We start from the raw sequence: 14,021 nt of genomic DNA on the forward strand, positions 1-14,021 counted from the left end.
TCGCGTAAATTGTACATTTTTTTGACAATATTATTCGCACAATGTATTTATGAACGATATGGGTAATAAAATAAGCACTTGAAAGTAGATTTTCGCGGTAATTACATCAAACGTGATTAGTTGGGTTGAGGTTCGCTCCTCACTTTTGACATCACTCGATAGATGGCGCCACAATTTTTATATGTCATGACATATAAGTAAATCGAATTACCAATATCACAGAGTTGATATTAAAAATTAAATTGTGCGTTCCAAAGTTACGAGTTTGAAATAGAGAATTGAATTTTTTATTTCAACTTGAAATTGAAAATTATTACAAAGCGTGAAGGTGATATTAAAGATTATTTAATAATATCAAATCGATAATTTTTGAACATTAAAATTTTCAACACGTTATTTCTAAATCGTGATATATGAATAAGACTGCCGATTTGAAATTGTTAAATATGCCATTTCAATAACGGTTTTTGAAATTTCGCACAAAAACCGTTATTTGAAATTGTAAAAGAGGAAATTATTGCGAGTTGTTATTGGAAGATATGCAATTATTAATTTCAACTAGGCAATTGTTGTTAACACAAAGTAAATTTCTATAAATTTTAGTACCATTGCGTCAATTATAGTTAATTTTTTTAGTCCGCGTGTTCAGTTATTAAAAGATACAACGGCGTTCCATAATTGTGTTTGACTAAAAGTTTAATAGAAAAAAGTAAAATTGCGACTCAAACAATAATAAAAATTGTTCCAGTCGCAATTTTACTTTTTTCTATCTCGAGGTAGAGTTGTGTGTTATAAAAAAATAAAACCAAACATCTTTAGTGCAAAGGTTTTTTTTTGTTTTCAGGTTACCTGTCAATAGAAATTGTAGTAGTTTACGTTTACATTGCGACAAGTCGTTTCGGAAAATCCATATAAAAAGTTGTATGCATCTAAAACGACGAAGTCAGAAAGAAACAAATCCTCACAAACTAATGAGATCATCTGTAAGCGCAGGGGTGTATAAACATAAAGTATGTATTTTCCAGCAATTTTATTGACTACCCCTAAGTAATAAAAGCATTTCAAACAACTATTAAAATTATTATAAATTAAATAATCAACTAACTCACCTTTCATCGATAAGCCGATTGTCATGGGCCAGCTGTCGAATAAGCTCTTCTCTCTCCTTCTCCCTCAACGCCAGCGTATCTTGAAGTTTCTGCTTTTGTTTCTGAAACTCTTTCAAAAGATCGCCATTGAAGCTCTGCTCGAGATGCATTTCCGGCGGTGATAAAGCGTTAGGAGCGGCGGTGGGCCGTTCGTTTAATGAGTCCCTTCTGGATGACCGCGCCGTGCCAACGGAGGCGGGCGACTCTCGACCCTTATGCTCGGGGGTTGATGCGGACGACACCTTCCGCTCGGGACTTTTTGATCGGGGGCGACTTTGATTGTGAGGTAGGATCGAATTGTTCGTTTTCGGCGTACTCGTTTGCTCCTGAATCGAGGGGAGTTGCTGGAATTCGGCGTAGCTGTTGCTTAAAAATACGTCACTTTCGTTTTCGAAGAGACGGTCAACGGACGCGTTCATGGGTTTGTTATTTTTCATGCCGGTTAGGTGAAAGCTGGCAAAACTAGAGCGGGACATTGAATTGTTACTATTTATATCGCAAGCGCTTAAAGCCATAACTCTTGGACTGCCGTTATGAGGTACGGTACCGGTATGCGCCAGACCGTAAGGCAACCCGTCTAACGCCGGCATCAGCGATCTGCTCATGATGTCGGCCGCAGATCGAGGTCTCGTGAAAGGCATTGCAGAATGAGGAAAGGTCTTTGGTTTTATGGGGGTGACTAACATATGCTCCGTCCATGAAGTCTCTAGCGACGGCCGTTCGAGTCGCTCTACGTCGACGTTTAGAGTGCGTTGTTCGAAGGGCACAGAAAACGTGTCCGAAGGTATGCTCTGCAACCACGATAATAAGCTAAGATCCGAATCACTAAAACCGACACTCCCGTCTAATAACCTCGAAAAGTTCATTTCCTGCGTCTGAGATTCCTTAGTTCCGGTTGCCTTCGCTTGGCAATAATTAACGCAAGATTCATATAAAATGCCTTTAATGATTAATTGAATTAGCCTATCGTTTTTTGCGCTCGCGATTGTATTTACTTGATCCGAGCCCTTTCTAACGACGGGGAGAAATTCGGCGGCCAAGGGGTAAATGTCTCTAAAACACTGAACTCGCGCATTACTCGGATTCCAATCCTTATATTGCAAATGATCCGTAAGTCTGGGTAAAGTTAACAGTAAACACATATTAGAATAATCTTCTTTTGTTGGAGCGAATTTCTCCAACTCGGTTAGCACTTTAACGACTTCTTCAACTGCGTTATCCACGCTACTTCCTTGCACGTTAGCTTCGGATTTGATGCATAACAATTCCACATACTTATGCTTTAATATCGTGTAGGTGAATTTTCTCATCTCGAACGTGGGTAACGCTTCCAAAGGTTGAATGAATTCCAAGACGTCATCCCACTGTCCGTCCAATATCAGTTGCCGCAAAAATAAAAGATCGTGCGAATAGCAGCCATTGATCACCCCCGTCTCCCTCTCGAGGCTCAGCTGAGATATGTGTAACTCCCGATTGTGCAGAAATTCTAAAGCCAGCCGAACTACATCCTCCTCGCGGAGGGTGAGTCGAGCCGACGGCATCACGTACCGAATCTGAAAACTGAAAGAAAACCAATTAAAAGACGAGCTCAGATTGAAGACTGTAACATTCTCACCCTTTACCGTGATTACAAAGAAAACTAATCTTAAAGAGTAAACAGCACTCTTTGTTTTAAAAATCAACGTCTTGTATACTTGAAAAACGCAAACAAAGAGTTAAAACGAGGTTAAAAGTGCTCGCGGTAGAGCGAATATTAAAAATGACGCGAATTTCTCATATTGAAGTGCGGGATTGATTGTCGCAATGCTCTAATTGCCAGTTGTTCAGTAATTAAGCCGCGAAACAGAAACGCAATACATTAATTTAATAAATAAATAGCTCACTCGAAAATTGAAGGAAGACTTGGTTTTCTCAATTTTACGCGATCGAATAAAGGACGATTTTGGTGGTGCACTGCAGATTTTTCCCAAGTAAATTAAACTTTGATTGCCAAGTAAACGTCGAGGGCAAAGATACATTTAAAGGGTCCTCGAATATTGAAGCGAATTAAACAAAATTAAATAAAACAAAGAAAAATTTATGAGGAAAGAAATTGGAAATATCGCCGGATCATGAATCTGAGGCATGTAGAAAAATTGGAAATTTATAATTAATTAGATTATCGATGAAAAGAAAAGAAGATTCCAGTGGAACCTTAATATGTATATCTGTTGCGATTTCAATAAACAAAAAATCTAACATTTGACGCAATTTGATCTAGTAGTTCGGGAACTAGTAAATTTTTGCGGTTCCTACCTCGTACGCACTTGTACCCGTTAACTTAACACCCTCACTCTCAATTTTTATGCCTAGAGTGTTTATTTATTGCTGCAGTGCCCAATTGACACAAAATTTCGTTTGAAATTGACAAATTGTAGATGCTAAGTGCAAGCTTGGAACCCACCCAAATGGGTAAAATGTATTTCGAGTTTGCAAACGTAGACGCTCACTGGTAACACTTTTGTCTTCTTTTTAATACATTAGAAGTTTCCAACTAATTGCTGTAGTTGTTTTTACGGGTGGTCGCTTTAGAATTAAAAAGTGACTTTTTTCGAATTTATATTTTGGTACCTAAGCACAGTAGAAGGATTGTATTACAGCATTGTTACAGCAGAGAACAATTTGAGAGAATTTGAATGATAATTTTGAATGATAAATATACGAAAAGTAATTGTTATAGGAAGTGCTTCAAGAAGAAAGAATCAGTTGAAGAATAACAAAATGTAAGAGGAAATTGGAAAGAAGGAAGAAAAAGAAGAACTATAATAGTGAAGTTAAGAAATGAAGTTAAATGAAGTTTAACAGAAGTCAAGTGAACTGAAGTTAAGGGAAGTTTGGTGTATTTTTTGTGAATTTATTTTTTAACGAAGTTATTTGAAAAGATATTTCAAAATAAATATGGCAACTTTTTTCCTCTACAAGATGCTAGTTTTAAATTTTAAGCCTGACGTATCGTCTCCGTCAGACTTGAAAAGAGTTTAAACTTTCGCAGGGAAGGGGTATACAATTTTATTACTGAGCTAGCCGTAGGAACCATACAAATTAATGGTTCATTTGGAATTTCTTCCAGTGCCGTAGAGATTCAATTTTATTTTATGCAAGTGACGTCTTTCACCTCTCTAAATGTAACTACCCGTTACATGGTACATTGTTTATAAAATGAAAACGATCAATTTATTATTGTGGTCACTATGGGGGTGCCAGTGCCACCTACTCACAAGAGTAAATACGCGCTATAATTTTAGTACTAAACATCTCATTGAAAACGTCTTTAAAGTTTCTTCCTAGGATCCGTAAAATATATATTTCTCATTCTTCGAAATCTTCCTGAAAACCTGTTTCAAAATCTTCTTAGTTATGCTTGAATCCAATTTTAAAGAAAACTGTACACAGTTCCTATGAAACAAGGTGCCACACCGCCCCCTTTCTAATGTAAAGTTTTTGAGGGGGTGTTTATAATTCAGGGGGGGTATTAGAGGGTATACATTGTCAAATTAAGAATAAAAACCGACTTGTTTCAGTTTTTTCCAATAGTACGTAGTAACGCTCTTAATATTCCAAGTAGTTTCCTTTCTTGTCTTTCACGGAATTTAACAACTTTATAGAGAAATTGTAAGCTTTCGTCGCAATTCACTGTACCGTGCGTGTTGTTATGGCTGACACTGCAGTGACAGTCAGTGTAGCAATTAATATAGTGGTTTTGCATTAACAACCATAGTGAAAATAAATTAATTTTAGTCACTTTACCCTTGTCACTTCCGAACCGTTCCCATTTAATTAACAAGTTACCACCGAAACAAATGATACAAAATTTTCTAAATAATATAAAAATTCTACAATGCTTGTTTGTACCTCGGTTTGTACTTTGTTTCGATCCTAAATACGTTTTACATATTTGAGGGGTTATCTAATCTATCAAATAAGTTTAACTGAAACATAAAAGACCGGCCTTTAATAGCGGAAATCCTCGCGACATTTGAGGGTACCAAATTGTGGTTATTCTTTTCACTTAAATTTACGAAAGTCCGAGAGAAAATCCATAAAACAAACGGTCGTGTATACACCAAATCAAAATTTATTACGTTCACTGAATATTTATTGGATTAACTTTTTCACGTTTTTCTACGTTATAGCATTTAAGCAAACTAACTCAACAGTTTATAGAAGAAATTTTAGTTTTCCAGTGGAAAGTAACTTATGAAAATGTAGGTTTACGAACGGCCAATATTCAAACCATGCAGTCAAACTTTGAAAAATTTTAAAACTTCAACCTTCAAACTCGAAATCAAACTCTGTAGCAAGTATCCTCTAAACGCCATCAAAAGTCGATAAAATATTAGTCACAGACTAGGAAGGAATGAAAGTGGATGCGACGCTCGACGCCGTCGCATTGTTTCCTTGAATCTATGAGAACGTTCCGTGATTTTTCTAGAAACTTTCCAATTTGTCGAGGTTGCATTCCAGTTGAATGTTAAACTACTATAGTATCCTCGATGTCATAAAAAATTCTGCTATATGGCAATATAGCAACAAATAAACACTTAATTTTTTTGGACACTCGGCACAGACTTTTCCCAAATAAGGATTAAGGAAAAGGCGGAAAAAATGATCTAGTGCTAAATGAATATGAAAAGAAATCTTAACATCTAAAAATAATTTCTAAATGCTCTAAAAATCAATACAGATTCAACTTGATGTGCAATTCGCGGTGCAACTACAATTTTGTTCACCAAAATATCGAGTTCATTCTCTTGAAAATTAAAACCGTAAATATGAGATAATCAAATGGCACACGGGCTGCTGTAACAAAATGGCAAAGATTATCTGAAGCTGAAGTCACGACTTATTAATCACAAAAAATGCATTCACCGCTAAAAAAAACTCACACTCAAAAGTATACAGTAACAAAAATGTGTACAGTTCCATTTTTAAAACGCTTTTAAAAATAGGAACTTTATTCAGTGTGAGAAAGTGTTTAAAAAACTAACTGTTGGATCAACTTAGCTATTTTTGTATGATAGGCTTACCGACGTCTATCTATGTTGAGTAAACCGGAAGTAATAATGCGTTGGGTAGACTGAACGGAAGCTTGCCAACTAAAATACACGCATTCCAAATAAGACACGTATAGTGCACTAGTTATTTTTCACTATTTGAATCACTAATTTACTTACTGTTTTAAGTACGCAATGTCTATATTTGCAACAGGGACGTGCGGAAAACGAAATTTCTCCTTTAGTCGTAATGTAACGCGAAAAAGAGAATACGATTTACTTTTTGGACAAAGGTGCCAATAACTTCGATAAGAGCAGGGAAATTCAACAAAATTTTAATCAGATTGAGTGAGTTGGATTCGCGATTTGAAGCCCAAAATCTTTGTAACTTCGTAAATTTCTTTGGGGAAATAGTTAATAACTTATTTGCGGATTTAATGGTTATCAGTTTGGATGTAAAGTGTCAGCATCTTCATCATCCCGATCTCGACAAAGAATTTTTGAGATGAAGTTGTCAAAAACTTTCTACTTATCATTTACCGTTCCTTCAATGGACAGAAACAAAATGTGATCATTACTTAGGCATCAGGAATTAAGTTGCGTCGTCATTTTTATATTTTGGACATGGACCTAAAGTTGTTGTTTATAGAACAAATTAGGTTTGGAAAACGGCCAAACGATCTTACTCGATGGATGCGAGCAGTTTGAGGTCCTGGTCGCTACCTTGGGCCAGGAATTAACATTATCTTTATTCATACGTGTGAATTTCCAAATAGCTGAAATTTAGTAGTTCAAATAGAGATTTAGATAATGAGTGACAGATAGATCATTTGTATTTCGTTTAAAGCATTCTCTAAATTGAAACATTACTCACAAAGTACGAAAATGAATGATTAATACTTTTTTTCTGACGATGTGTAAACGAGCGGCAGTGAATCAGGGGAGTGGGAACCCTGAAGCGATATACAAACTAAATTCTAGAAACAGATAATAATTGTAGACAAAAATGATGAACAGGCAATTAACTACCACTGGTTCACTGTTCTTTACTTTCAACCCGTAGCATAATTAAATTAATATGCAAAATTTGCCCTCGAAACATGCAAATATTGAGGTAACATATGCAATTGATGTATCATTTTGTGAATAAATTCCGTAAGGGGACACCAGATAAATATAAACAAAATAAACCAGTAGTCGTCTACGCTACGAGTTCAAAAAAACATTTCTACATATTATCTGAACATTGAAATTCGGTAATTTAACCCTTTCATTGTGAACACCTTGGATCACTAAATACAACTTTCTTATTATCAAAGTGTTTCCGTTTCCTCGGATTAACATTATAACTTAAATTTATTTCTGGTGGCCACGATTCATAAAAGTTGAGGATTGCTTACATGGAATTATTCGGAAAAAAATGAATAGGATGGCAACATTGACAGAAAAGCAAAAAGCGAATAGCTTTCAAGGTAGAAGTTAACAAATGGAATCGAAACAATTTAAAATATACAGGGTATTCTATTTTAAAAAATCACTTACTGCACAGTACCCTGTACATTCAAAAATAATTTCTATAGATGCGCAACCAATGACATTTGCACAAAAGGTTTTTTTTACGTTTTTTTACGGAATACGAGCTATCAAAGATCGACGCACTGTTGCAGGACCCTGTAAATATAATAACTTCGATTTTGTGGTGTACACACAAAATCTCACTTTGACAGAGTTATCGAACATTGGCATTTTTTTAAAATTTGTACAATCATGTTTTCAACCTGTAATAAGGGATGCCATAAAATGATCTCCGCCTCCACTATCGACTCTTGTTAAATGTAATACCACATAAAGTGCTTATTTATTGCTAATTTATTGCCGAAATCCGAAATTTATTCGTCCGCCTACCGGGTAAAATGAATTTAGGCTACAAATAAATTACAGAAAAGATTGTAGAATTATTTGCGAACTTAAGATCTGAGACAATTTTTTTTTCAGGGCTCAAAAAAAGGCAGTGTATAACTTTCCTTTTTTACCAAAAATCGACTACACCAAAATTTCTCGGGAAAATACTTTTTCTTATTAATTTGGGTGCGTAGAATCCAAATCAATTCGTATTTTTTCGATCAGACTTCTCAATCAAAAGTTATGGATTAGAAACCAATTTCGAAAAAAAATTCAAAGGGCTGTAACTTTTGAACTAGTAGCCCAATCTTGGAACTGTTTGAAATTATGGATTCTACAGGCCACATTCTATAAGAACATTTTTTTCCGGGTCGATCTGAGACAATTTTTTTTTTCGGGGCTCAAAAAAAGGCAGTGTATAACCTTCCTTTCTTACAAAAAATCGACTACACCAAAATTTCTTGGGAAAACACTTTTTCTTATTAGTTTGGGTGCGTAGAATCCAAATCAATTCGTATTCGTACTTTTTCGATCAGACTTCTCAATCAAAAGTTTAGACTGTAGAACCCAATCTTGGAACTGTTTGAAATTATGGATTCTACAGGCCACATTCTATAAGAAAATTTTTTTTCCGGGTCGATCTGAGACAATTTTTTTTTCGTGGCTCAAAAAAAGGCAGTGTATAACCTTCCTTTTTTACCAAAAATCGACTACACCAAAATTTCTCGGGAAAACACTTTTTCTTATTAATTTTGGTGCGTAGAATCCAAAACAATTCGTACTTTTTCGATCAGACTTCTCAATCAAAAGTTATAGACTAGAAACCAATTTCGAAAGAAAATTCAAAGGGCTGTAACTTTTGAACTAGTAGCCCAATCTTGGAACTGTGTGAAATTATGGATTCTACAGGCCACATTCTATAATAAAATATTTTTTTTCCGGGTAGATCCGAGACAATTTTTTTTTCGGGACTCAAAAAAAGGCAGTTATAACCTTCCTTTTTTACCAAAAATCGACTACACCAAAATTTCTCGGGAAAACACTTTTTCTTATTAATTTTGGTGCGTAGAATCCAAAACAATTCGTACTTTTTCGATCAGACTTCTCAATCAAAAGTTAGACTAGAAACCAATTTCGAAAAAAAATTCAAAGGGCTGTAACTTTTGAACTAGTAGCCCAATCTTGGAACTGTTTGAAATTATGGATTCTACAGGCCACATTCTATAAGAAAATTTTTTTCCGGGTCGATCTGAGACAATTTTTTTTTCGGGGCTCAAAAAAAGGCAGTGTATAACCTTCCTTTTTTACCAAAAATCGACTGCACCAAAATTTCTCGGGAAAACACTTTTTCTTATTAATTTGGGTGCGTAGAATCCAAATCAATTCGTACTTTTTCGATCAGACTTCTCAATCAAAAGTTATAGACTAGAAACCAATTTCGAAAAAAATTCAAAGGGCTGTAACTTTTGAACTAGTAGCCCAATTTTGGAACTGTTTGAAATGATGGATTCTACAGACCACATTCTTAAGAAAAATTATGGATTCTACAGGCCACATTCTATAAGAAAATTTTTTTCCGGGTCGATCCGAGACAATTTTTTTTTCGGGGCTCAAAAAAAGGCAGTGTATAACCTTCCTTTTTTACCAAAAATCGACTGCACCAACATTTCTCGGGAAAACACTTTTTCTTATTAATTTTGGTGCGTAGAATCCAAAACAATTCGTACTTTTTCGATTAGACTTCTCAATCAAAAGTTATAGACCAATTTCGAAAAAAAAATCAAAGGGCTGTAACTTTTGAACTAGTAGCCCAATCTTGGAACTGTTTGAAATTATGGATTCTACAGGCCACATTCTATAAGAAATTTTTTTCCGGGTCGATCTGAAACAATTTTTTTTCGGGGCTCAAAAAAAGGCAGTGTATAACCTTCCTTTTTTACCAAAAATCGACTACACCAAAATTTCTCGGGAAAACACTGTTTCTTATTAATTTGGGTGCGTAGAATCCAAATCAATTCGTACTTTTTCGATCAAACTTCTCAATCAAAAGTTATAGACTAGAAACCAATTTCGAAAAAAATTCAAAGGGCTGTAACTTTTGAACTAGTAGCCCAATTTTGGAACTGTTTGAAATGATGGATTCTACAGACCACATTCTATAAGAAAATATTTTTTCCGGGTCGATCTGAGACAATTTTTTTTTCGGGGCTCAAAAAAAGGCAGTGTATAATTACTTAATGGTAACAATTTCTATTATTTGCATTAAACTACATTTTCAACTTAATTGCTCACTACAGGAGTAGTGTTTTAAATAAATTTATTTACTCTTGTAAGTGGGTGGGCACTTCCAGCCGATTTCATTTAATTAACAAGTTATCAACGGAGAAATTAATTCCAAACTTGTAATTTAGCAAGCCATTAATATACTCGTACAAAGTGGATTAGCATAAAAATCATCAATTCATCACAATAAATTGATTTAAGGCACTTTACTCAAATGAATGAGTGGCACGCCAACTGTCTAATTAATACACAATTTATCACTAAGCAATTAGTTTCAAACTTTAACCAATATGTTAAACAAAATTCTATAAACTTATTTAGAATCAGAAACATTTCAGTGTGTGCAATGAAATATTTCACCCTATATGCGAGATATATGTTTTGCATTTAAAAATATATAATACACACATATTAATTGAAAGTTGAAATTAATTTTTCCATGCTATACAGGGTAGACCATGAAGATTGTGGGTTTATTAACGCACATATTTAAAATTCATTGTCGTGGCATGTTGAAGGATTCTTAAGCCTACACCCTAAACATATTTTCGACGAAATTGTAATTGTTATACAAGGTGATTTATATGAAAACTGCATTTTTAAAAATAAAAATAGTTCCAATTTAAAAAATCGAGTTACCTTTGACTGAAATTGTAAAAATTGACGCAGTGATGTCTTTTAACCCAAAAAAAGTTTTTAAAAAAAATGACGAATTGCGGCTAAACGACTCATTTTAGCTACCTTTTGGAATAATTTTAAAAACTGCAACTTATTGATATAAATCACGCTGATAGTGGTACTGATACTTGGCAGTGACCTATCACTAATGGAACTGGACCTGGAAAGTATTTATAATCGATTTTGCTATGAGTACGCAAATCTCTCCGATACATTTATTGAATGCGGAAGTTTGCCCTAATAAACGTCCTCGCACTCTCCATAATAAGAACAAACCATCACAAACAACAGTATAACGTTTATTTATAATGAAACGCTTTGTTCTAGTTACCCCCTTATATAGCGAATTAATGTTGTTTGTAATGTTACCCTGTTTATTCAATGAGCAACAGCATCCCAATCACCGTCCACAACTTACAAGTCGAAACACGCACGCACTTAGGTACATTTTGCACCGGAACCTTGTGTGTGGAAACAATCCGCAACTTGGTAGGACTTTGCAATACTAGACATTTCACTAAACTTCACATTAAACCAGTACAGATGCTTAGTAAAACAACTTTTTCCTTTAGCAATGTAGAAAATGACATTTCACTTTATCGCTATTAGTAAGCAATTATCAAACAGTAATAAACTAAATGGTAACGGTGCCAGTTACACAACAAACGCATCTTTCTTAAATATTTTAGAAGTGTTCCAGTCGTTGACCTCTCGCACAAAAATAGTGCCTACGATGCCCAAAATGATAACTGCTTTGCGTTTCTAGTTCGAACTCACTTTTACACAGAAATATGTTCTGGCTTTTCGCGAGAAAGGAGAATACTTTACAGTTGTCGGGTTAAAACAGCATTTTTGCGACTGGTAAAATATACGAATAATACAAAGTGAAAATAATAAGCAAAATGTTTTACATGTTACACAAGAAATCGTGCGAGTAGGTATATGAGAAGGAACTTGGAAATAGTAATTTTAAAATTTTAAAAAATGCGTAAATCTTATACGTAAATTATATTTAACTAACCCTTTCAAGTTTTAAAATAAATGAAATAAACTGAAAATTGTAAATTTCGAACGAACGACCTCATGTACCTAACTAATTTTCGTATTAAAAGAACAGATAATAATGCAGGGGCCCGCCACTTAAAAAGGGCCGTTTAAAAAAAACTGAAAGCCTCTGTAGATTATTATGAAAAAGGTTATTCGAATAACTAACATTTTCATAGGTAGCAAAAAACATAATTGTTTTACAAATGAGTGAAAATACCCGCCTTAACTGTAAATTTTTTTCTTAAAATGCAAAACGGTCAAAGATGAGCGTAGATATTGAAGTCAATTTTAACCTTATCCCTTCCTGTGGCCTGTTTTCACTTATGAGGCGCTGAGGAACTTCCGCGATAAAAGTGTACCCTGTACCAAATGCCAACGGCCTTTAGAAGGGCGGATGAGCGGGTACAGGTTCGGAGGGACCCTGTCCTCCAGGAAGTAAGAAATCCTCGAAGAAATCGTGCCAAAGGCGAAAGAATTCTTCTGAATCAACTGTCAGGATGGACAAACCACTCCATTCAAGACCCCACCGGTATTCCTTGAGAAGTGGCGGAGAAAGAAATATAGATTCTCCGGAGTTAAAATAGGGGTGGACACTTGGACAGTATAAGAAGCGCACATTCAAGAAAAACAATAAGGAGAAGGAAAAAAGATACCTAAATTGGGGATGGGAACTTGGAACGTCAGAAGTCAATGGAAAAAAAGCTTGACAATCTACAGCGCTAAAACAGAACAAAACTGAAGAGAAAATTGGATACTGAAGAAGGAAGAAGACAACATCGAAGGATAAATACGGAGTTGTGAAAGGAAACTGATGAACCTAGGAAAAGGTGGTGGAAAAATAAATGTAATTATAAAAAAGCTTGGTAGGATAGGAAGGCACGATATTATTTCTGTACAGGGTCCCAAGAATAAAGGTAACATGCCATATCTATGGAATCGTTAATTGCACACTTACGGGGAAAAAAATTTGTTGACAAAAGAGGCCAAGAGAAATCCCTGGAAATTATTTTCAAGTTTCTAGGTTTGCCGCTAGAGGGCGTACGATTCAAGAAACATGATTTTTTTCCTAAAACATACCCTTTTACGACATGCCAGATTCATATACTGAAGTATCTACACGAATTTTCAGCTAATTTTCAGTGAATTTTTTTTGAATATTCGTTAAGTAAAATTATTGTTGGTCAAAGAGTAATTGAAACGCCTTTACAAACCGAGACTGAAATCGTCCTGTTTTAAAATATGTATATTTTGTTATATGTATACAGTATACACTATGAACCTCTATCCGGATTTAAGGGGATTTGTGGACTTTTCGCCCGAGTGTTTTCCATTCTGTACGCATCAAAACCCCAAATTTTAATTTTCAGCTTAACCCTGAGCTAAATTGATGTGTTCTTTTGAAATACCTAGCTTAGACATAAAAGTAAAAGAATAATTAAAATTAAAAACAAAAGATAAGTACCTAAATTAATACCGAGATTAATACGTATAAAAACAATTAAATATTCTTTCATCGACACAATAATTACCACAACGCCTGCGGTTACATGTTTCAATCATTAATCATAAAATATACCTGCAATTCCTATCGGAAGTGACCAAAGAAAGTATTACCAGAAGTTGATGTTTGTGTTAGTAATTGTAATTAATGATACTTACATCATAGTTTTTCATTGATCGCGATAACAATCTAGTTATGTAATCCATTTCACTTCTTGTCGAATAATAAATCCAATGTATTTCTTGTTAATAATAATTTATTTCACTTTTTTCAACCGGTTCATTGATTTTCTATCTGTTCATTATACGCAATAAATCCTCACTATACTGAAATTCCATGAAACTAAAACCCTTTTGATTTTATTGTTTTTTTGTGAACTTTTGCAATAAATTTAACATTTTTGGATAGAGAATAAAGAGGTCTTTTAAA

At 34.6% G+C, this 14,021-nt stretch overlaps 1 protein-coding gene across 2 annotated transcripts in view; it reads right to left on the minus strand.

The window, feature by feature from the left end:
• LOC116173381 (WD repeat-containing protein 47-like) overlaps positions 1-14,021 on the minus strand; it is a 75,040-nt gene that overhangs the window by 46,414 nt on the left and 14,605 nt on the right. For both annotated transcript variants that reach the window (XM_031490820.1, XM_031490819.1), the window contains exon 2: positions 1,110-2,708. In XM_031490820.1, coding sequence (XP_031346680.1) covers positions 1,110-2,689 — 1,580 coding nt within the window. In that variant the 5' untranslated portion in view covers positions 2,690-2,708. The remainder of the gene's footprint in view (positions 1-1,109; positions 2,709-14,021) is intronic.

This window comes from Photinus pyralis, unplaced genomic scaffold (assembly GCF_008802855.1).
Source record: "Photinus pyralis isolate 1611_PpyrPB1 unplaced genomic scaffold, Ppyr1.3 Ppyr1.4_LG6, whole genome shotgun sequence".
In the NCBI taxonomy this organism is placed as follows: Eukaryota; Metazoa; Arthropoda; class Insecta; order Coleoptera; family Lampyridae; genus Photinus; species Photinus pyralis.